The sequence below is a fragment of the Parasteatoda tepidariorum genome, chromosome 9 (genome assembly GCF_982258835.1).
Source record: "Parasteatoda tepidariorum strain Cologne lab strain chromosome 9, Ptep-v5.0, whole genome shotgun sequence".
NCBI classification, from domain to species: Eukaryota; Metazoa; Arthropoda; class Arachnida; order Araneae; family Theridiidae; genus Parasteatoda; species Parasteatoda tepidariorum.
Window position 1 is genome coordinate 64,123,668 of NC_141763.1, and position 24,932 is coordinate 64,148,599.

Here is a 24,932-nt window from a genome sequence, read left to right on the forward strand (position 1 = left end):
AATAAAAATAAAGAACGTTTTGCGGAAAACCATTTTTAACATTTATTTTCGCCAATTTTCGTTTTTATTCTAAAGATAAACCTATTTCAGCTCATTCATTTTTAGTTTATGCATACACTAAAATCAAATAATAAACAAGACCAGATGCCACTCCAGACATAAGGTCGACCACTTAAGAGTTCCATAGCTGAGAACGGCTGCTGAGTAGTCTTGATAATGATTTTATAAGAATTTTACTAGTTTTAAAAATGCTGCTTTTAATTTGCTCATGCTGATAAATATATTTCGCACAAAACTTAGAAGCTGGAAGACACGTTTAGAAAAATTTCTGAAATAACTTTTTTGATCTGATGCACATTAAATATATTTGACGATAGATATAAAAAAAAAAATGAATGAAGAGCACAACATCTAGAAGATTAAAATAATTTCTTTTTAAAAAAAAAACTGATTTACTTTATTGAATGTACACAATAGGTTTCCATAAACTTATTTTGAAACACTAAGAGCACCAAGCATTTTGTTTCTTAATTAGTCTTGATCATTTTAATGAAACAAAAATTTATACACACAAAAATCGAGTTATAAAAGTCATGAAGAGATTTATTTGAATGTTTAGTTTTAAATTTTTTTTTTACATTATTATCAAAAAGTTTAATTTATACAAACATTATTATTAACATTGCATACAATGATATTTGATATTGAACACATGGGTTGAAAGAATACAATGTTTCAATCACTTCCTTTCACCAGTTCAGCAAAATAAACTTTTGTCAAATGTGAAACATTTTAATACTATTTTATTTATTTCCTAACAATTATTTATAGCATAAAATAAAAAAGTACTAAACAAAACATAGATGAAATATAAACATGAAAAAGTACTGGTAAATGAAGAAATACAGCAACTTTCAATTTGAAATACAATGAAAATAAATTACTCTACATAGTAATCCAAAGTTTTTGAATTATTGGTAATTATTATTAATCACACCAACAATTCCAAAGAGCATTGGGAAAATGACCAATGGATCAGTTGACAATATGGTTATCATTAAATTAACTGTGCCTATTGCATTTTTAACTAACTATCACATTTAGGCATGTACATTTAGAGTTTAAGTTTTCTCATATTTGAAGACAATTTATGTACAAGTGATTATGACCAAAAAATCTACAAATCAAGAACAATGTGTAAAATTTATGCTATAATTCTTTTATGTACAAGAATTGAGGGGAGAAAACAAACTTGTAGACTATTTGCCACAATAGGGCCGAGTAAAAATTTCACAAGTGTTAAAAAAAAGTTGTATCTATAATTAGAAACTTTCAAAATAAAATAATATTTATGAGCAGTTATAAAAAAAAAGCAAATTAGGTTTATTCAGCAAATATGCATTACTGTTAAAAAAGTATCCTACTTGCTACAACCAAAAAGTAAGAACTAATAATAATAAGGATAGCCTTCAATCCTTAGTCTTGCTCTACAATATATAAAGAAATAAAGCTTCAAATGCCTTAATTTGAATTGTTTCTTATCAACTTATTCTAAATGATACGATTCAATTCCTTGCATAACATTTTGAAAATATGTACAGAAAAAAAACAAGGAGTATCTCAAACATGCAAACATAACACAATTTAATGTATACATATACTAATTGATGTATACTATTTTCTTTAGAACTTAAGTATTAATACTCAAAACCAACTTAACCATTTTTGATAATGAGACAGTATACTTCATGTAATTAGGTACTGAAAAAGAAAAAAAAAATATTGTGACTATGTTTTTCCAACACTGAAACATAAAATAACTTTGGGACACAAAATTAAACTAAAAAAATCTAATTTCGTACATATATTCATAAATAAAGTAATCATTTAATTAATCTAAAATGCGACTTTGAAGGTGAAAGATTCTTTTAGCACAAGACTTCTGGTAAGCATTTGGTTGTAAAAAGTCTAAATTACTGGAGTTTTTAAAAGTAAAACCAAGATTTCAAATTTAAAAATAAATTAAGAAGCTGGTATAAAAAATTAAAGCTAGATTTGTGATAAATGCTATGAGTTATATTGTAACCATAAATAAATTAATATTACAGTGCTTATTTTCCATTTAATGTTCTTTATAAGGAGATAAAAAAATTTAAAGTTAAAATAATTTGAATAAAATATACAAATTAAAAAAAAATAAATCTAAATTCAATTGTATTAAAATAAAGCAAAGAAATGTGAATAAAAGAAAAAAATTTTAGGAAAAGATACTTTATCTTGTTGCTACTAATTTTACATGTCCCCATAAAACATTTCATAATAATAAAAAGAAATAGAAATGATGAAAATAACATTTATATTTTTTTCATATTTTAAAGTCTGTTAATAGATTTAAAATGATGTAATTGCCCAACAATTAATAATTTTAGTCTTACAATATGAATCTAAAGGGCACAAGTCTTTTAGTTAACTTTATAAAAAAAACAAAACAATAACAGTGTCCAGATTTCCCTTTGGTTAATTGGCAATAAACTTAACTGATATCCAATTTGTTTCATGAAATTAAAATAAAAATAAGGATAATTTTTTACAGCTCTGACAAACGTAATCCACCAAACTACAGCTTAGCAATTGATTGGCTTGAAGTAAAATAAGAAGTACATGCTCACATAAATAGTGCAGTAATTCATTTTTTTTTCTTCATACAAATTAGTTATGTATAGTGTATTTCAGCAAAATTTTGCTCTCTTTCTTGCTATAGCATCTTCTACTGCTTTTAATTGTTTCAATAGTTCATCCCTACGTGAGCTAGCAGACTTTTTAGGAGCAGCAGATGGTGCAGGCGCTGTAGGAGAAGGTGGAGATAATGGTCTCTTGGTACCAGGATGAAATCCACCACTAAACTTTGATTCGTCTGGAAAAAATTAAGTGTACGTTAATTAATACAAATAAATGTACTGAAATTTGGAGACATGACAAGAAGTTTGCTGTCTACAAGTAAACAAAAACCATGCCCAAGAGGCAATAGGATCCATGTTTGCTGTAAGAAGGCAAAGCATTGTTTCAAGATAAAGAATAATTAATAACATATTATAAATTATTAATAACATAATAATTATATGCATGTTTAAACTTAGCTTATAGTAACTTAGCATTGTGAAACAATTTTCAAAATATTTTAGAAACTGCTTTTAAAAAGCTGTTTCCAAAATATTTCTAAATTTTTTAAGTTCAAAAGTTTAACAACGTAAAAAAAAATAATAATAACCAAAATAATTCTTATCCCATAATAATAAACCCATTTTGGGTTTATTATCCCATAATAATAAACCCATTTAGGCAGGACCCATATTTAACGAGAAGCTCGGGAGAGGAGAAAATGCAAGCTGAATTTCAATCACTCGTAAAATCTAATCTCAAGGTAAGTACAGTACAGAACCCGTTATCCGGAAATCAGAAATTTGGACGAAATTCGATAAATTTTACCGCCATTTTTTTTTTAAAAAAATGTTTTTTTACTCATAAGATTTTTCTTTCTTTTTTGAAAGATGTTTACCTTACCATCATTTTGGAAATAATCATTAGTGTATTACTTCGTTTTTTCTTCTTTTTAAGATTATTTCCAAATATTTTTTTTTTTTTTTAGTTGGGTTTAACAATTAAAAAAAACTGTTTTTTGTAGCGATTCAGAAAACCGGAAAAATCAGTTATCTGGAATAGCGATGGTCCCAATCATTCCGGATAATCAGTTCCCACCATACAAAAAATTACATTAATTGTTCTCAGATAATCTTTATTAAGTAATGAAAGCATATTTATATAATATCGATTGCTTTACTTTTTCATTTAACTTTTGTAGCAAGACATTTAATAATTTCATCAATTGAATTTAATATAGCTTCAACAAATTGTTCTAGATTAGGTAATGACTTTGCAGTGCTAGCGTTTTTCTTCCGAAATATTAGATTATATTACTTTTTTGTTTTTATTTTTTTTCGTTACTTATATTAATTAATGCTTATTTCCTTATTTAGTCAGTTTGCCTTGCACCCTCAGGAAACACCTATAAATAATGGATGTTGTATCTGATTGTCAATGAAATTTCATGACATATACTTTATGATTGTGAGGTCTATTCTGCTCAACGATTTAAGCATTAAGGGCAACATTGCATTAAGGCCTGAGAATTGCAAAATATTCCTATTAGGTGCTTTCTGAACTTTATTTCAGCTATAAAGCTTTCTAGTTATTCATGATTTAGGGTTTGGGTACTCTGGTCGATAGGCTCTTTGGAGCTGCCCAATCTCTAAGCCTATGACTAATTTTCTTTCAGTGACAATAGTACCAGATTTAAATACACTTGCAAAAATGCAATAAAATAAATAATAAAATTACCATTTAATTGTTTGGGTTTTGCAGGGTCAACATCCTTCTGAAGGCTGGCAAACTTATTTGTTTGGCTCTAAAAATATAAATTAATTTTAGCTATTGCATTCAATTACAGTCTCATAACTTATCATGATATAATCAAATTAAACAATATTAACTGTTTTAACATAAGCTATATTTTTTGAATTTGAAAGGGCTTAAGTGCTAAAAAAATATTAAGTAACAAGACTAAAAACAATGTTTAACTTTGTATTATTAAAAATGAAAAGTGCCATTTCACAATATATAGAATTTTACACATGATTATTAGAAGCAATAGATGGGTATCACACTAATTATTTTTTTAAATAAACTTTAGCAGTTACAAAAGAAATGTCAACCATATGCTTTTAAATTACAAATTAAAATGCATGAAATGGAAGGGAAAAAAAAATCTTGAAGCATTTTGAAATTTTACTTTATTTTTAATTTTTTATTTAAAAGTTTTTTCTTTTTTAAGACTTCATAAATACACATTAAAAGCTGCAATGAATATTTTTGCCTAAATAAAATTTAGAAACCTATTTTCATGAAACAAAAGAGTTAAACTTGCTTGCAATTGGTTAGCCTAATCCATTACAATATAAGCTAAATTTATAAAAAATTAGTTATAAAAAGTCATTTAAAATATAAACCAAATGTATTAAGGAACTTTAATATTGTCTTATTACATAATTTTTTTATGCATTGTAACTTTGTCGTATTATTGTGTATCCATGTATTATTATCTATCATGTATCTATGCTGCAATGATTTTATAATATTTAAGATTTTTTCTTCCAAAACTAAATGCTTCAAATGAGACTTCCTTTTTTAAATAAAAGAAATCAAAAGGCAAAATTCTTTCAATTAATAATAAGCATTTTACAAAATCAAAATTGTTAAAATTATAATTGTAATTTTTTTCAACATATAAAAACAAAATTAAATTTAGATGATTATAATCAAAATCATAATTACTACTTTTTTCAGTGGGCAAAATTTTGCAACTAACAATTACTCATCACTTTTAACTGTATAACATTTGTTCAGCACACATACTAAGATAAACTAAATAGCTCCCCCTTTAAGTGTCATTCATTAGGTTCTAACTGCAAAAGATTGTTTCCTTAACCTAAACTTGGCATGGTCATTTAAAAATATTTTTAAATTTAGCAACATGATGTAAAGACACTATTTTAAAATGTAATAAATAATTACCTTCAATCAAATATGAAAATTACCTTTAAAGTTCAAAAACCTTTTTAAATCCAACACTATCTTTTTTCTTTTAATCAGTTCAAAAGCTTCATTAAACAGGGATGAGAGTAGTCAGAAAGTATAAAAGAGGAAATCCAAAAAACAAAAACAAAAAGAAGAAAAAAAGGGAAAAAAAGAAGAAAAAAAGGAAAAAAAAATTATATATATATATATATATAAACAAAAATTTGACAAAAAAGTGCGATTTTTAAATTTGTAAACCATGTGAACATAAATTCCGATATGAGACTTTTAAATCACGTAAATATGAAACTCTACATCGAATTTAAAAAATGCGAAAATACAAATCATGATTTTTTAATTTTTTGATCACGATGCATAATTTTTAAATTGCGCGATATTACAACCACAAAAACGAATCATGATATTGGATTTTAAGCTCACGTGAATACGAATTGCTACATAGGGCTTTAAAAGCTCGTAATTACAAATCGCGATATTGATTTTTTAAATCTCGTAAGTAAGAATCGCACTGTACAATATTTAAATCGCCTGAATAAGAATCGCAACGTTCAACTTTTAAATCAGGTAAATACGAAAATCGAGATTTGATAATAAAATCGAGATTTTAAAAATGCATAAACACGAAACACGATATTGGATTTTTAAATGTCGTAAATAAGAATCATAATATACGATATTTAAATAGCGTAAATAAGAATCGCAATGTGCAACTTTTAAATCAGGTAAATACGAAAATCGATGATTGATATTAAAATCGCGTGAATAAAAATCGAGATCTGAATTACGAAAATACGAGCTATCCAGCCGACGGATAAAAAATACGGAAAATCTTATTTTCTGTGCGTGAAATCGGAGAAAATAGCTAAAATAAGTAAAAATGCGGAAGGGTTAGCAGCTAGGGCGTAGATTGAATTTTCTGTTTATCTTTGAAAATCGTAAATAAATAGAATTATTTTACTTCAATGACTGAATTTTAAAAAAAACGGGATATTTATTTAAAAAAAACGAAACTTTTAGAGAATCGGAGTTTTTGATAAAAAGGCTGGAATTCAAGAGACAAAAAAAATCTCATCCCTGTATAAAGGTCAACCAGTTTTATCCCAAGGAAATGATTTTTAGAGAAACTTCAGAGGGAGGAAAAGGGACTTCAACAATTTCCCTTCGCGGAAAATTAAATTCCTCATAAAACATTTTAACTTGGGCAAAAAAAAATTTCAGCGGAAATTAGCGGGAAAAATGGAAAAATCTGAAAAAAAGCGGAAATCCGCGGAAGAATCTCATCCCTGATTAAATAATTAATTTAAATCCTGTCTTAAGACATATACAAAATTTTGATCACGAGGTTTTGTTAAGAAAAGATTCCTTCTTTTTTGTAACTTCTTGGTTAAATATTTTAAAGCTTTAAAATCTTAATGCTTTAAAATCTATCTCCAATAAACTTTTAATAAAAAAGGATATATTTTAACAGCTAAACATACAAGGATATGCCTAGAATGTTTGCTTCACTTCACTTTTGGCAAAAATGTGTTCACTATTATATGGAAGAAAATGTAATAGCAAGTAGAAATATTTTTACATGAATAAATATAACACAATTGATTAAGCGAATCAAATTGTTTTTTTTTTTTTTTAAAGAGGGAGGTGGGTAGAAACAAATAGAAATTTCTGCCAAAATAAAAGGACTGAATGAATCTTAATTATTTTATATATACTCATAAAAATTTCGTTCTTGATTACTGTTTTACATAAATCTCAAATTCAAGATCAAGGAAAACACGGAAAGACTGGATTTCCTGTCATTGGATATAGGTTTAAAAAAATAATAACACGAAAACAAAGTTATAGAAATAATTATCTATTTTTATTATCTGTTAATATAGAAGAATAAATTAAAACTTGAAATTACAATAATAAAAAAAAACTAGGCATTTATTTTGTAAAAAAGGTATTGGCGAAAAAGAAAAAAAAATTACATCGTTTCAATTCACCATACTCTGTTTTCAACGGAATAATGTAAATCATAAATAGAACAAATTTTTAAAAACAGAATACACTATTATTCCTTATTGATCATAACTGAAATAATTCATTATTATATATTTAATATAATCAATAGTTTCAACACTATATACCATTTGATTAGTATAAATGCAAGGTAAGTATATTTAATATCATGCGGTAAGTATATTTGAAAGTAAAATTTGGTGAGTCAAAAACATATAAATGATCATCATCATAGCAGCACCTATAGATTAAATCATACATAAAAAGTAAATTGACCTTATTGAGCAATGTCAGTTTTATTTGTTGTTTCTGAGCATGAGGACCTTTATTGGATTCTTTTTTATCTGTACTAGGTAATAAATGCTGCAAGCTGGGAAAAGCAGGCATTGAAGACTGCTGAGATGGCATTATATCATTTAGTGGATCATCTGGGTCTTCTTCTCGATTTGTACCTAATTTACTATCCTTTTTTTCTTTCAAATATTGCAACTGTTGAAAGAGTTTTTTGGCTCTTATTTCATCTTCTGGTTTGTCATCATCTAAAAGAAAATAAGTATATTTAATTTAAAAATAAGTATATTTCTACATAAAAATTCAATGCCCTGATAAAGTCCAAAATTGAAACTACCACTTTCACGGACAGTTGTTCGATCAATTAAAATGGTGCCTTTAAAATACAAAAAGTGTAACTGGTACATGAAGAGAAATATTTGGATTTTCTCAATATGAGCATGTGATGTTTCTCAATATGAAATGTATACAAGTGTGTTCTTTAAGTTTTTATTAGTTGTGATATTTCTCTCTGAAGTAGACAACAAAGCAACTTTTAATATCTTTTGAAAACATTTACATAATTTAAAATTAAACATGAAATTTTTGTAGGGCCAGCCAGCATCTTTAAAATAAAATCAAGTTTAAAATAAACATGGGGGGGGGGACAATTTGAATGAAAATAATATAAATTATTGGTAGTCTGATGTGTAGATTATCAGTATTTTAGGATTTAAGTGATTAAATGAAATACAGAATATATATGGCTCATTCCAGTGAAATCAACTATAAAAAAAATATTGTCACGTCACAGAGTGTTTTGAATATTTTTATTGTAGAAAACATTTTGATGATAAACAACTATAATAATATTTTCAGAATTTTGGAAACCAAACTGAGGTGAGGAAACCCTTTTTAACTTTGGATCAATTTATAAAAATGGCATAGCTAAAAATGGTGGCTCAAATGCTAAAAATGTATGCACATATTTTTTTACTTATTTATGAGCCAATTTACCATCCTAAGTAAAATAGTCTTTTCTTCCAGCCTAAGTAAAAAAAAATATTAATTTGATTTCCAAATCGAACAAAATAATATACAATTTCTAAATAAATAAAAACTAAAAAGCAATCACAGGAAGGGAAAAAAATAACTGAAGGAAACATTATTTCTTCTTTCTTATTTTCTCTGTTGTATGAGATTTTTTAAAACAAACCTTAGATAATTTTGTATAGCCGATTTCGAATCCGCAACCAGTTTCTTTCTTCAAACAACACTTTTTTTAAAATCATATTTTTAGTTAATTTTTTTACCAAAAAGTGGAAAGGTACGTAATACATAACATTTCAACAAACTTTTAAGAGAGTTATAGCACGTCACCAGGCATTTTAAAACATTATCGTGTATTAAAATTGTATAAGGAACTCATGCCTAAAATTGTCATCCTACACAGCCAGGGGCACTTCCTTATTATGCATATTACCCTTTATGCACATTATTATTATTACTATTAAGAACATAAACTATCATGTACTAAATACATTATTAACACACAAAGAAGCAGCTCAGAATAGGGAAGCGCCTCAAGCGATATATGACGACATTTTTAAGCATGGGTTTTTACGCAATTTTAATTTTTATGATGAGCTCTAACTCCCTTAGAAGTTTGTTGCAACATTTAAGTGACCCTTTGTAATATGTAATTTTAAAAAATTACGGCTATAGGAGCATATCAGATTTAAAATCCCCACACATGAATTAGGCAAGATCAAGATTTTGAATAAATGCAACAAAAAAATATATATATATTCCTCAGAATAATGAATTGCTTAAAAAATAAAAATAACTGCAGTTTCTTCCAAAATTTTAAATTAAATTTTTAATATTAATAAATAAAAAAATTATACAAATATCATTTAATGCTTTTTTTACAACAAAAAAGCCATCAACTCATAATTTAAATATTTTTATTAGAACAGGCAACTTGCTTTGACTAGGATTATAAACAAAAAGTTCAAATATAAAACTCCAGATAAACCTCTAGTCGGAAAATTTTCAAACAACAAGAAGTTATTACACAGATTCTTATAACCAATAATTAATAAAAAAAATTTGTGAAAAATGTAGAAATTAAGAAATAGTAAAGAAATGTAAAAATGTTTAAAAGATGCAACAAAAAAAATTCTAAGCTTTTGCAATTACCTTTTTTGGACATAATAGATAGGTGTGGTTTACTTCCACCAACAGATGCTGTCGAAGAATTACCAGATTCAGATATTGAATCCATAGATAAAGATCTTGATGAACTAGACCTATAAAATGGAGTTAAAGAAAATTTATAACATAACTAAGAACTGGCTAGATGGACTAATAAAAAATTAAAATTATTTCCTTTAAAGAAGAAAAACAAAATTAATATATAAATAAAAAAAATCAGAAGAACTTTATTTTTCTAAATCCATTATTTCTGAACCCAGCTCACTTAGCTCATTAAGCCCCCCTTCCCGCCTAAATTCACGCAACACATAACTTTTTGTTTGTTCATAGATAGATTATTATATCAAAATTAAAAGATCCAAAAACCTTTTATTGTTGCATAGATTTTATTCCCAATCAGCATTGGCCACTTTTTGATGGCTTTGTCCATGAATCCATTACATAGAGAAACTTTTGTCAAAAATCCTAAAGATTTGCATTTGTGTACAGGTATAAATGCTAATGGGTAGAGTAAGGTTAGAATAAAGAACGCTAACCTTGAATTTAGAAAATTCAATGTTCTAAAACTTTAACTTCATAAATAATTTAATTTTAATAAAATAAAAATCTTAAATATTTTTTTATATTTTATTATTTTAATTTATCATTTCCCTGCCAATCTTCCAATAATGCAAAATGGATTTCAAGTTTGATTTTAACAAGCAATTTAAGTTCGAATAATATTTTTTATGCACAATTAAAATTAATATTTTGAAGTTTTTCTTAATTTTTTTTATTTTGATTCCATCTTCATAATCATTTAATTTTTTTGTATGAATTTCGTAATTCAATATAATTTGTTAAATTTTCTATCCCGTGGAGAATAATTTATGAAAAATCCAATTTTTCTAAGATGACAACAACGGTTACGAATTTTAAAAGTTTAATGTAACAATTTGTTAGGCATTCCAGTGATTCATCGAGTTAAGATGTGAGCACTTCTTCTCTTGTGGCAGTGATGGAGTTGAAACTTTACATAAAAAGGAATTTTTAATGTGTTCCTAATAATGGTATTGAATAAATCCTTGCTGTTGATAGATCTTCCTTCCTGATTCTTATGAGTCATATTATTTTCAAGTTAATTTTGTTGTTAACAAATGAGTCAAAGAATATTGGCTGTAAAGGGAAAATGTTAAGAAAGCTGCCATATACTGAACAATAGTTTTATAAAAGTCACTGACCACAACCCCTTGCCGAATGCTGTTAAAGTAGAGGTGAAGAATATTATATCTAAAATTATAGAGCAAGAAGTGAAAACAAATGATAGACCTCAAAATATTGTGTGAGATGCAACTGTTTCGTACAGTAAAAATGCAACCAGGAAAATATTAAATTTAAACTGTCTGAAAGAAAAAATCTTTGCCGAGCAAGAAGAAAAACAAGTGGCGTTCCAATACCTCCATCATGAATGAGGGGGAAATTCTGAAAGCTTACAAATGGACATTGGCTGATAAAAAATTTCTTTCGCATGACAGTGGACCAACTGATGATCGGATACTATTTTTTTCCACAGAAAAAAAATTTAATTTTGTATCTCTAAGAAAGTATTGGTTTATAGAAAGTACCTTTAAAGCGTAACCTAATTTGCTTTTTCAAGTTTTTACAATTCACTGTATTGAAAAGAAGGAAACTATTATGTGTGTATTTGCTCAAATAAATAAAATTTATTAGATATTGAACAATTATGAGGCAATTTTAACCAAAATCATATTTTTTGGACACAACTTCTTGGAAAAATTCAATTTATTTTTGCTTTTAGGAGGCGGTAAAATTGCAAGTCAGTTCAAGTCATTTTAAAACATACCATCCAGAACGACGATAAAAGATGAATGCCATTACAACCCAACATGAAAAATTATTCCAAGTTTGTTCAAGTTGAATTAATTTTAAAATCAGGTAAAACTTATAATTAAAAAAAAAATACAAACTAGAAAACTTGCGAAGAACTAAACTTTTGTCTTTTCTTTAGTTTTAAAAAAAAAAACAGAAAGAATGAAACTATAGTACATAAAAACATGAACCATAGTATATCTCAAGTCACCAAAACAGGTGTTTTATGTATATAGGCTTTTAAAATGCATTCTCCAAGTCCACAATTTATATTTTACATTAAAGATATACACTAATACATAAAGTAGAAACAAAATAAAAATAGAGTGAATAGGCTTTTTACACAATAACATTGCAATAGATTTGCAGCTAGCATTTTAGGACATACAGAGAGTAAGATTTCTGTCACTCTAAGTTGAATAAATTAAAGAACCTTATGGAACATAATGGATGGAAGAAAATATGTAGAAAGAAGCCAAACTGTATGCTAAAAAGAAACTAAGAACTGTATATACCTCAGGTTTGCGTGATGTCTTCCTAAAATGAATCAATTAGAGATAAATTTAGCAACGAAAAATAGTTCTACGCAACATTTTTGCAGGTCTTCAAATGATTCCATTTTCTTATGAACCATTTTTTATTAATAATAAATGTATGAGCAGCAAAAAATGGCTGGTACTACGTTTACAATAAAAAAAATATTTTTAAATGAATGTCGATTTTTAACGCATACTGAACATTATCAAAATAAAAATCAAATATTGTATAATTACTTGGTTTTTCAGTCACACCAAACTTTATCATTATAGGAAATGGGTAGGAGTAAGGCAACTGATTAGACTTCAAATGAGTCATAAATATTATTGTAACTAGACTGAATAGCTTTTGATTTAATGATCAGATATTCATGTACTAGGACTCATTCTTAGTGGTTCAAGTGGGTATCCTCAAATATGCTAATGAATTAGTGCGAGTCGTGATAGAATTTCCGCCTTCTAATGAGGTGACCGGGTTCCTATCTCAGCAATGGCTGGTGGATACAAATACTGCATCCGGCTTGCACCGACCACAGTGCTGATGTTAAAATATCCTCAGTGGTAGACAGATCATGGGTTTTGCTGTCAGATTAACCGTGGGAGGCTTTCCTGTCCATGTAATGCAAATGCAAGTTAGTTCCATCAAAAAGTCCTCAACAAAGGCAAAATTCCTCCGAATACTTGAACCTAGAGTCCCCTTGTCTTCTGGATAAGGTTCAAAATTACAAGGATACGGAATTGAAAATTACTAATTGGAAACCCAAAACATTTTAAGTGAATTCAAAGATGTTTTACAAAATTTGTTTATTTAAACACAATTTCCTGCAAAAAATAACTTTTAGTAAACATTTACGATTTTTTATTATTTTATTTAATAGTGAAAAAAATTATAACATATACAATTTTTTTACATCATTTTAAAGATGGCAATTTTACAAGGCAAAATACAAAATTTGAGTGAAATCAGTCGAATGATGCCTGAGAAATTGAATTTTAAGAATGGCATTTTTAAAATTTAGATTGCTCAGAATTTATTCAACCGATTTTTTATTATTTTATTTAATAGTGAAAAAAATTGTAACATATACAATTCTTTACATCATTTTAAAGAAAGCAATTTTACAAGGCAAAATACAAAATTTGAGTGAAATCAGTCGGATGATGCCTGAGAAATTGAATTTTAAGAATGGCATTTTTAAAATTTAGATTGCTCAGAATTTATTCAACCGATTACGATCAAAGTTTGCATGTAAAATAGCATAATATATATAAAAAAATTATACCTTACAATTCAAACTTATCTCGACTATTATTAAATAAAATATTAAATATTTACTAAAAGTAATGTTTTTGCAATAAATTATCTTTTGTGTGCAAATTTTTTTAATTCGCTTATAAAGTTCTCGAGATGGTGAAGTATGCAAAAAATAAAATTAACATTAAGGGGTGAAACTTTGGAATTCTTTCCTTACCAAACTGTTGGGACCCTATTTCCAAGACGACGGCAACCCCTTATATTTTGAGGGTAAGAGATCCAAATCCGTCGAAAGAAAAAAAAAGGTTTGTTTATTCAAAGAAAGTACATTTTTGTGTTTGATTTCATAACTTAAAACATCCTCTGCATTATTTAAATAGCATATTAGAGAGCACCCCCTCGAACCATTAAAATTGAGTTATATGAAGATCATTAAAGCAAAAGTTATTCGGGGTGATCAGTTTCCTTTTTTTAGCATATTAGAATATTTTAACTTCAATAACGTAAAAACTTTGAAGCAGTTTAAATATTTAAAAAAAAAACTTGAAATATATAATATAATATCAAAAATTTAAAAATATAAGTTGCTCACAGAAACCATCAGAAGAAGAATGTGATAAGCCTTGTTTTTACCTTTCCAAATTTTTTTAAAATACTCATTGCCCAACACTTTATGAGTAAAAAATAATTTTAGTAAAAATGTAATGTTACAAAGATGTTATAAAAAGGCAGATAAAACAGTAATCCCTGACAAAGACAGAAGCAACAATTAAAGTAGTTATTCAAAATGAAGTGAAGAGCAACTTTAATACTGACAAAAGCAATATAGGAAGAAGGAAGATTTTGCCTTTAAAAAAAAACCAAAGAATTGTTTGGGAGAAAGGAATGGTTAGATTGAAGCAACTTGATGAGTGCGAACGAGTAGTGAAATTACCTGCTGATGGACCGTGACCTTGAATGACTTCGTGAATAACTTCCACTTCTTCCGTGTCTATTGTACAAAGGAATTCGTATTGTGATTAAGATCGAAACAAAAACCAGTTTTGTTGTCTTTCAACATAAATGAAAACAAAATAAAATGCAGAAGCTACAAAGAGAAACACTTGAAACAGTGTTAATTTTGTAAATTAAAGGGTGAAACAGGTTGAGAGCATGACTTACCTTCCACCAGGTTTTCTCCTTGTTAGAAGTCTACTGTCGCTTCTTTTTGGCGATGAGATTCCATCATGAGGAGATTTTCTCCGTGATAAAGGGGATGGACTGTAAGTAAAATAAAACATACCATTCAAATTTAATTAGGAAAAAATATTTTAACAGTTGAAAATAATTCAACCAATAGTTTTTCAAAGGAACCATTTTTTTTTACTTCCTCTACATTAACTTATGAAAAATTATATGAAAACTAATTTTTATTTGTCAGGGTGGATAGCCAAATCTTTCACTAAAAAATAAGCACCTTTTAAGTACTTTTTAAGCACTCAAAAAAGATTTTTAAGCACTATATACATTAAAAAAATTCAAAATTTTCAAAAATTCTACATGATCATGATGAAATAACTAGTTTCTGAGAAAGAACTCTTTTCTTGATCATATAATCCATTTAAAATTCTCAAGAGATTTTTCGGTTCGATATCAGAGGATGAAAAATGAAGTCTGAAATGTAAGCACTCTCACTAGAGCTAATTATGAGCTTCAGGAGTCAAATGGCATGATTGTGGCAATAAGATTGCAACTCGCACTGCATCCATTATTTCCCAGACAAATAGAAGCTGATATCTATTGTTTGAAGCTGGATGGGCTTCAAAACACTACCGGAGATAAAACCTTAGTTCTTCACAATGCCAAATTAGAGTCTTGACTACTGTGTCATAATTAATATAAAAATAATAACTGTTAACTAAAATAATGAAATATCATTCATATAATTGATCACAGGATAACATTGTGGAAGTAGAATACTTTTCTGTCTAAAGGGGACCCAGAACAAAGTAACCATTCTGTATTTTTGACAAATAGCAGCTGATGATCCTATGAAAAGCATATGTTTTAACACAAATATGTTAAATTTTAACAAATTATTTCTATCAATAGGATGGCAACACAGCAATTGCACTATTATGAAACATTTAATTCAAAGCTTATAAATTTAAATTCAGAATTTTAAAAATTGAGTATTAATACATTTTCTTAACTTTATTTTAAACTATAATACCTTCGTGAAGAGTCACACGAACTTCCAGAAGAACTTCTGGAATATGACACAGACGACCTGAAAGAGGAAAAAAAGTTTGGCATCAACTATAAAATTGAATGATTATAATTTTAAACACTACTTCTTTATAGGATATTAACACCAAATGTCCTTTTAAATTTGTGATAAGCACACAATTTATTGCTACATACAGTTATATAAGGGGAAGTATTTCTAATGCATTTAAAATTGACTCAAGTACTTCAGCCATAAAAAAAAATTTAACTTTATCAATGGCCAACATTATACAAATGGTAAAATTTGTTATGCAATAAAAATGGTTTTACATGTTGAGAATTTACATAAATGACACAGAAGCGAGAAACTAAAACAATATGAAAAGCAGCCGGTTTACCTGTCAGAATATGAGTAGCTTGATACAGTTGAATAACTGCCCGACCTGGAGCGAGATCTCCTTCCTTTCGGAGACTTTGATCTAAAATAAGAAGACATTTTATTAATACACCAAAAAGTGCAACAGATAATTGTAATTTAAAGTAAAAGATGTTCGTTAAAGCACAAAAAAACTTAAGGACTCCTTTCCAACAAAAAAGATAAATAAATTCCAACAGAAAACGAAAAAAAATTCAATTCCTCCATACTAACCAAAAGAGAATTATATAAATGCGATCTATAAATTTATACTAACTAGATTTTCGAATATTTTGTCTCATTTAATAAAGTAAAAAAGTTTCTATCAAACCTAATTTAAAGGTGATAAGTTCTCTTTACACAGTTCTAAAATAATAATTTCCAATATGTTTTAAAATTTATTAACAGTTTAAAAATTTAACAAATATAAATAGTTATTTAAATAAAGAAATGGGCATCTCATGTACGTTAGCATAGAGGAAGCTCTCTTAAGAAAAAGCCTTAACAGGAAAAACTTAAAAAAAAGTTTTATAAACAAGAACATCAGTTAACAAAGCAAATCTATTTATTTATATTGTAAACAAAATAGAACCAGATTAAATTCAAATTATTTGTAACTGATACTTCTAGATCAGGAAGAATTTTTAGTAATTAAAAAAAAACTTACAACAACACAGCTGGGCGATATACCAATCTATCATGAAATGTCCCTATTTTTTAATTATCATGATAATTACAATTAAAACTAGCCTCATGAAATATTGTGAATACAATAGATATCTATAATTATCAACAACAATAAATATTTAAGAAGAAATATAAAGATTTATGAAAAGAGAAGAAAAAAATTTTTCATTACCAATTACAAAACAAAGAAGGAAAGATAACTTACCTTCTGTAAGGATCATACCATTCCTCAGCACGTAGTCGGGGTAATGCTCCAAATCTATCATTGTCCCATTGGCGTCCACCCCTTTTTGACATCCTTAAACATTTGAAATGAATTATTCAAAATTGCAAATTCATAATATATTTTGTTATAAAAAATAATGAGGTAAAATTTGTGATCATTAAATTATGTATTTGAAAGGTTTGATTTGAGACTCAATTTTTGATAGAAGAGATGCTAAATACAAACAATACACAGTTGCCACAGCTTATTGACAATGTATTGACGCTATCATTAATTTAACTTAAAATGTCACATTCCTCACATATCTTTAAATGAATTATTAATATGACATTAATGCAGACTAATGATATTATCTGTTTAGAAATCAAAATTTTAAAACCAGAAATTTCTAACTATTCAGAAGTTTACAATATCTAGAAGCCATTTTTCAAGCCTGCACATTTAAAAATAGAAAGTAATGAAACAGGTTCCTTTTTTTTAAACTAACCTCAAATGACAGTTTTAACTTTAATTAACATAATACAAAACATAATCAAACATAAGTCAAAAGGGATCACTTTAACTTCAATTCTAACTGATTACAAAACATTATATGGTCTGAACAGTGTAATAAATAAAAACAGAAGGTTAAAAATTAGAACACATTGCAAACAATGATATTGTCTAAATTGAAGAGAAGACTTAATTATTACATTAAAATGGAAAACTCTTATCTTTATTTTTATTCATGTTTATAAACATACATCAGTCTCTACATGTAAAAAAGCAATTTAACACTAGAAAGATAAAAGGGCCTGTGTGTCTCTTTTTGTTTTTTGTTGTTCAGAAATTCCAAATATAATTAACTTAAACCAGAGAAATTATCTCTGGAGCTTCCTCATAGGAGCGTAAATATTGAAACTTATAACTAGAATCACAGCAGGGGCCAGAGTGACCTTATTCCTTTATGTAATTGCTATTTCATGATTTTATAATTTTAAATATTATTCCAGATATATCAGCTATAAATTTGTCAGTTTTATATAAGGAGCTGACTGAAAAGAACAAACTCAGTCACAGGAATTGTTGAAGGTGCAGGTCATGCTCCAGGTGAATCATCAAAAAATTATGTTAAAACAGTGACACCATAAGAGTATTGTGTAAATAGATAGACACTCCCTAAGAAAGAGAATTAACAACAAGGGAGCAAAAAGAAATATCTGCTATACTTATCAGAATTGTAGCGAATGTATTTTTTTAAAAAAAGGGAGTTATGTATTGATTGCTATGAAAACTGTTAAAGAAAGAAAGGAAGACAAGAAATCATGTTAGTATTATAAATTTTCAGTTTCATCAAGTGAAAAAGAGCATTTCAGTTTTTTATTTTTTTTTTTAAATAACTTAATATTATCATTTATAAAGAGTATGAATTTAATTTATTTGAACTACAAAGTATTAGTATAATTGAAAAAGTTATCTTTCATTTAATCATACATTTTTGTTAATCAAGTAAAAAAAAAAATCCCTTGTAATTCTAATGATTGATAATTCTACTATCAATCATTACTTTTAATAAATCACTTTTTTTAACCATATATTTAAATTTTAAATACATATTTTAGATTTACACTAAAAAAAAATCTAAGAAGGGCTGACAGTCTTTCTAGGTATACAACAATTTTCACTCTCTCTAGAGCTAAAATGCACTAGAAATTTCACTTACTTTTCTCCTCGATCTGGATAGTTGTCTCGTCTGTTACTTGGGGGTGAACCCTTTTCACGTTCCTTAATGAAATAACACACATTAACATAGATACTTAAAAATAAATTACAAAATGCAATGCAATGCAATTTATAAACAGATTCTACTTCAAACTTTGATTTAAATCAGAGATGAGGAACAAATGGCTCATATGCCACAAGTTTGCATGTGACAGGTGTTTTGGTGGCAGATGAAAAGAAACTAACTACTTTTACTACTAAATTACTTTTAATTATTGGCACACACTAGAAACGTTATGAAAAAAAAAGCAGCTTGAATTTTTCTGAGGAAGTATGTGAGTGTGACGAGTTGTAAACAAACAATTTAAATTAAACTGAAAGTTTTACAAATTTTTTAATATCAAATTTGCATTATTTTGGAGCCCCCATATGTTAGCAGGCAGGTGTGTTACTGCTCCATTAAAGGTGGGCGTAAAAAAATTACCAAATCACAGTGAGTGAATTCACGATAACAAAGCCAACCCTTCACCTCAACAGTCAGTATAAATAATACCACGGACAATGGCACTTAACCTTAAAAATATCAGAGCTGTGTATACCAGACAAATGCATAACGGGCAGGGGCACTGGACCTTAAAAAAACATCACAAGAGTATACCGGGTAACCTTAAAAAAAATATCAATGTAGGGTAGACTGGGCATAATTACTCATACCCCTTGATTAATCAGATTATTAAAAATAATTAACCACAACTATTATTGAATAACTTGTTTGTTTTGTTTGATTTGATGGGGAAAAAAACCCCCAACAATCCACTTTCACAGAAGAGTATTGCAGGTGTTTTCATCATCAATGAATTTTACATCTTTGGATTTAAAAACCTCTTTCTGATAGCGTTCATTCCATTGTTAGAAAAAAAATTTATTATGAGAATTTATAGTAGATACATATTGTACATTGCACTTGTAAATAATTGATAGTCCACTGATGTATCAAAACAATAATTACTTTATTTTAGTAGCAATAGCCATTACATAATAGAATGAAAGAACTAGTAAGGATCAGGTGTCTGTAATAGAGATTAAGGGATACATCTTCAAATATGATGTAATTTATTTTTATAACAGTAGGGAAAAAAACTCCCTAGTCCTAACGCCAAGAATTTAAAATCAAAAAGAATTGTTCCCAATGGACAGTTAAGAGCGCAAGAAGAGATCTATAGTTGGCAATTTATTTAAAGATAAAAAAAAACGAAATCAAAGCAAATAATATTAAATTTGAAATAATTTGGCTATAGCTTAATCACTAAAAACATCATTAGAATTAATATAACTCAGTAACTGAAACGCTTTTGCGGTAAGAGAAATAAAGTAGCTTAAAGAATAAAGATTTCAAAATAGATTTTAATGATCAATAACGAGCAACAGAGAATAAATGAGCTTTACATTTGCATTTAATTACAAAGTTAGCCATTACATTGATTGTTAAGAAGAGAATAAAATATTTACATTTGCTTTTTATGAAATGCAATAAAAATTAAATAATTGCTTTAATTTAATTAAAATTAGATTAAGAATGATATATGAAATTAAAGAAATTTTCAAAGCTAGGAAATCTGTAATGCCTATTATGTCATCAAACTCCGTGTTTTAGATTTAAGTGAATATTGTTAAACTAATTAAAGACAAATTATGATCCAAACATAATTTACATGGCTATTAAAATTCAGCAACACAGTCACACTAAGTGGGATTTGAAAGCATTTAAAAGAAGGCACAATTTTTTAAGCAAACAAATAAAATTAGCTAACAATACTATAGTTTAATACAACCAAGTGTCCCAACTATAAGAAATTAAAAACAGCTAACAGTATTTGCCTTATTTAATTTCCGAGCATAAAAAATGCCCACATAAAGATACTTCACTTTATCTCACTTTAAGCTGAAATATTTTTTTTTAAATTTTGTATTTATTTATTTCTATTTGATGTGATATAATTCAATAGCTTGAAATCAAAAGTCTTGTACTAGAAGTTTTTTTTATTTTGCAGGAAATAATTTACAATATGTAAACAAGAAAGAACATCAATGCAATGAAATTACAATATAAAACATCTATTAATCTAGCACAAAGCTTAATTATAATAATCTTCATACATTTTAAAACTTTAAATTTTCTTACTCTATACGGAACATCTAAGAAATCTCTATTAGTGTAGCGTATCTCAAAATTGTCAAAACTATGCCTTTTCCAATTGGGTGGTTCAGCATCATATCTGAAAAAATATATTATTTAGTATCATCTAATATAAATATAATCCATTTTTGAGAACACAACATGTTATTGCTTTGTACTTTAGTAGTTAGTAGAAAGCCCAATCCATGCTTACAAACAGATTCCACCACAAGAAGGTTTGAATTGGACTTTAAGGTCTTATTCTTTAATGTTTTAGGAAGTATGGTAGTGCAAGGAACTTATTCTTGTCGACATATCAGAAAGTAATGCAGCCTACCATATTATTACACAAACACAAGTGTAAATGTTTAAGTGTATATATTAATTTAATTTAGAAATAATTAACAAAAAAAGGTATATTTTAATGGCCAAAATGAAACAGAAGTCCAACACAGAGTTTTGACAAAACTTTAAGAAGCAGTCACTCTTTATTTAGCAGAAAAACATTACTACCTTTTTTTCACTCAAAATAATATAAACACTTAAAAACCATCTGCAATGCGACTTTTAATTTTACTTTTATTTCACCCTTTTTGTACCTGTTATAGGTCAAGTTCCATCCACTGATTTGCACTGTGTTTTTAATGCTAAGAAAGTTTTTCAACAGGAAGCTATTTATTGGTTATTTATAGAGGGTTGCCTGACCACTCCTAAAGAATGTTTTAACATCTGATAGATAGATAACATCTGAGAAAATTTTACCCTCAAAAACTGATTGTAGAAAAGGGGATTGCTTTTTGCAGGAGCTCTTTAATGGTTTTATTATATTAAAAGCGTAAGGATCAGCAAAAACATTTCAACACGGAAGAAAGACTTGTTAAATGTTGGTTATAACAAATGTAGAAGTTTAGGAGGCTATTTGAAGGGGAAAAAAAATATATTTGAAACACAATCTTCAGGTTATTGGATGTAGGAAGATGAGTACGAAGGCTTGCAAAATAATAGAGATATTTACTTAAAGAATTCCTCAATAAATGGTTCTAATTAAATATAAATCTCTTCTTTGATATAATCTATCTAATTTTCTATTAAACAATAAGCAATAGAGAAAAACTAATGATGATCACACAATTGTACCTACTTTTATAAAAACCCTCCAAATTTAAAGTATAATAAAGAATATAGATTGTAACATAGATAAATAATAAAATTAAAGTTTGTGATACCAATTATAAAAAAATAGTTACCAACAAAAATAATAAAATGATCATTAATAGTAGAAATATTAAAATGACAGATAAAAATATCTATCATTTCTTTTCATTATTTCCAAAATTTACTATCATTATATGATAAATAATCAGAAAAATATTTTAAGATTTAACAACTACTAGCTTCATAAGTTTCAGTTTAAAAGATTTAAATAACAATTATAAAACAAATTCTGTATAAAATAGTAGGAGGAAAAAAAGCTAACCAAATCTCAATTACTTCTCAAATGTATATATACCTTTAAAACTTCTCTATTTAAATTATTAAAATACAGAAAAGCTAATAAAGTTTTCTTATTTGCATATGTTTGAACAAAGAGAAATAATAATAAAGAAAAACAGCATACTTGTAGAAATTTTGCCTATCTCCTTTTTTCTTTTCATTTTCTTTATCATTTTCAGGCAGATCCTGAGATAAGCTTAAGTTCAGTCGCTTTTCTTCAAAATCAGGAGAGCTACCTTTTCTAATATGTGCTTTCTTCACCAACTAAATATTTAAAAAAAAACATACATACAAGTAAATTATTAACTCACATTAGCAATTAATAGTTAAATGAATAATAATGATAATAATATAATTAATAGTTGAACAGTTGTAGGAGAATTAACAGTTACTAAATAAATAACTCACAAAATTCCTAATTGCATGAAAATATTGCATTTAACATACTTTTTTTGCATTGAGTAGACCTCTCTCCCAAGCACTTTCAAGTGGACTTGGTTGTGGCACTGGTGGGGGCACAAAAGGGGGTACAAAAAAATCTTGACGCTAAAATATAAACGGGAAAATTAATTCCAATTAAATAAATAATTTAGATACAAAGGTTATGCAATAAAATAAATTAAAAAATTTTTGCAATACCTTCTATATGAATTTTTTAAATTTATTTTTGGGATTTGGATTAGACATGAGCGACATTTTTTTAATTTATACAACACATTTAGCAAAAACACACACTTTTTAAGACCCTTCTAGGTCTTAAAATATTAGTATAGTTTGATTAGAAGAAATCTAACATCATTTGAGAGTTTGTAAAAGCTTTTGTAACTTTCTCCAAAACATCAAGCGTCTAAGATAAATTGGAATAAATTTTGAATAAAATGATCAAATTATAGTTACAGAAGAAAAAATTCCTACAATAAACGAAAGAAATGAGCGGTCTCACACAGCTTTTTCTATACCAAATTGCAATATCAACTTTATTTATTTATTTTTTCAACCACAAATACTATCCCTTGGGAAACATTTAATCAATCAATAATTCAGAGAGTTGCCAAATTAATAAAAAGGTTAGAGAAAAAAAATAGCATTGCCTTATTACAAAGGAAAAACCTTTTCATAATTTAAATAAAAACAAAGAAATAGCATTAAACTCCAGGAAAATAATCCCGAAATACTTTATTTGTATATAGATATACATATGTATATGTTGGAAATTCCAATTAAAATCATTAATCTATCACTTAATTTCATCTAGTGAGCGCGTGATAATCACGTGCTCACGGCTAATCCGACTCCTCCCACACACACTGACACTCTGGTTCAAGAGAGAACTGTTTTAGAACTGCGATGCGAAGCATGTTTTTTTTTGTTGTGTGTGTCCGTAAATATTTTGTGTCCATATGTTTGTGATTGTGAATAAAATTTAATATTGAATGTTTCACTCTAAACTGCCATTATTTAGAAGTCTATGGATTAATACGAAGTGTTCCCGGCCTTTTGGTGGAGGTAAGCTATCTCCTTTATGATATCTTTTGGTAATACCCCAAATCTGGCATCCCTGCTCGGGATCAGAATAGACATACATAGACTTAAGAAATTAGAAAGACTAGAATAGAACTTTATTAGACTTTATAGACTTTATGAAACTTTATACGAATTAGATATGTCAGTTGAGAGTGTTAGAAAATTACGAACGCCAGCGAGAAGTAATTTCTCAAAGGCATTGAATAAGGCGTTAGATTTATTGAAAGAAAATGAAAATGATCCCGATATTTTGGCCACACAAATTGTTCTTTTAGAACAGAAATACAAAGAATTGAAAGAATTGGATTTTAAACTTTTATCCATTTTAAGTGATGATCAAACATGCTCGCAAGATAATTTTGATTTAGAATATGACGCAATAACTGTGTACGAAGATAGATTTCTAGAAACCAGTACTAAATTAAAGAGACGTCTGAATATTATAGAAAAACCGAAAATAGAAGAACCCGTGTTAAAAAATTCTACTGAAAATATTAATTCGCCGCGCAAGTTCAAACTTCCTGAATTAGAATTGAAACAATTTAATGGAAACATTAAGGAATGGCTTCAGTGGTGGGGGCAATTCAAAAAAATACACGAAGATTCGGACATTGAGGATGACGATAAGCTACAGTATTTAATTCAATCAACTGTAAAAAATTCGGCAGCGAGACAATTAGTAGAATCATTTCCCCCCT

At 27.5% G+C, this 24,932-nt stretch overlaps 1 protein-coding gene across 8 annotated transcripts in view; it reads right to left on the reverse strand.

Moving 5' to 3' along the window:
* Positions 1 to 577: 577 nt before the first annotated feature.
* The window catches only part of LOC107443775 (uncharacterized), a 38,830-nt gene continuing 14,475 nt past the window's right edge, over positions 578 to 24,932 (reverse strand). For 5 of the 8 annotated variants that reach the window (XM_016057743.4, XM_016057745.4, XM_016057744.4 and 2 more), the window contains exons 7-19: positions 23,158 to 23,256; positions 22,835 to 22,974; positions 21,223 to 21,316; positions 19,042 to 19,103; positions 17,319 to 17,411; positions 16,410 to 16,490; positions 16,016 to 16,072; positions 14,965 to 15,063; positions 14,738 to 14,794; positions 10,129 to 10,238; positions 7,933 to 8,195; positions 4,396 to 4,462; positions 578 to 2,914 (exon numbers count right to left, since the gene is read on the reverse strand). In XM_016057743.4, the coding sequence (XP_015913229.1) occupies positions 2,730 to 2,914; positions 4,396 to 4,462; positions 7,933 to 8,195; positions 10,129 to 10,238; positions 14,738 to 14,794; positions 14,965 to 15,063; positions 16,016 to 16,072; positions 16,410 to 16,490; positions 17,319 to 17,411; positions 19,042 to 19,103; positions 21,223 to 21,316; positions 22,835 to 22,974; positions 23,158 to 23,256 (1,407 nt within the window). In that variant the 3' untranslated portion in view covers positions 578 to 2,729. The remainder of the gene's footprint in view (positions 2,915 to 4,395; positions 4,463 to 7,932; positions 8,196 to 10,128; positions 10,239 to 14,737; positions 14,795 to 14,964; positions 15,064 to 16,015; positions 16,073 to 16,409; positions 16,491 to 17,318; positions 17,412 to 19,041; positions 19,104 to 21,222; positions 21,317 to 22,834; positions 22,975 to 23,157; positions 23,257 to 24,932) is intronic. The other 3 variants (XM_016057746.4, XM_071186680.2, XM_071186681.2) reach the window with 1 other exon arrangement.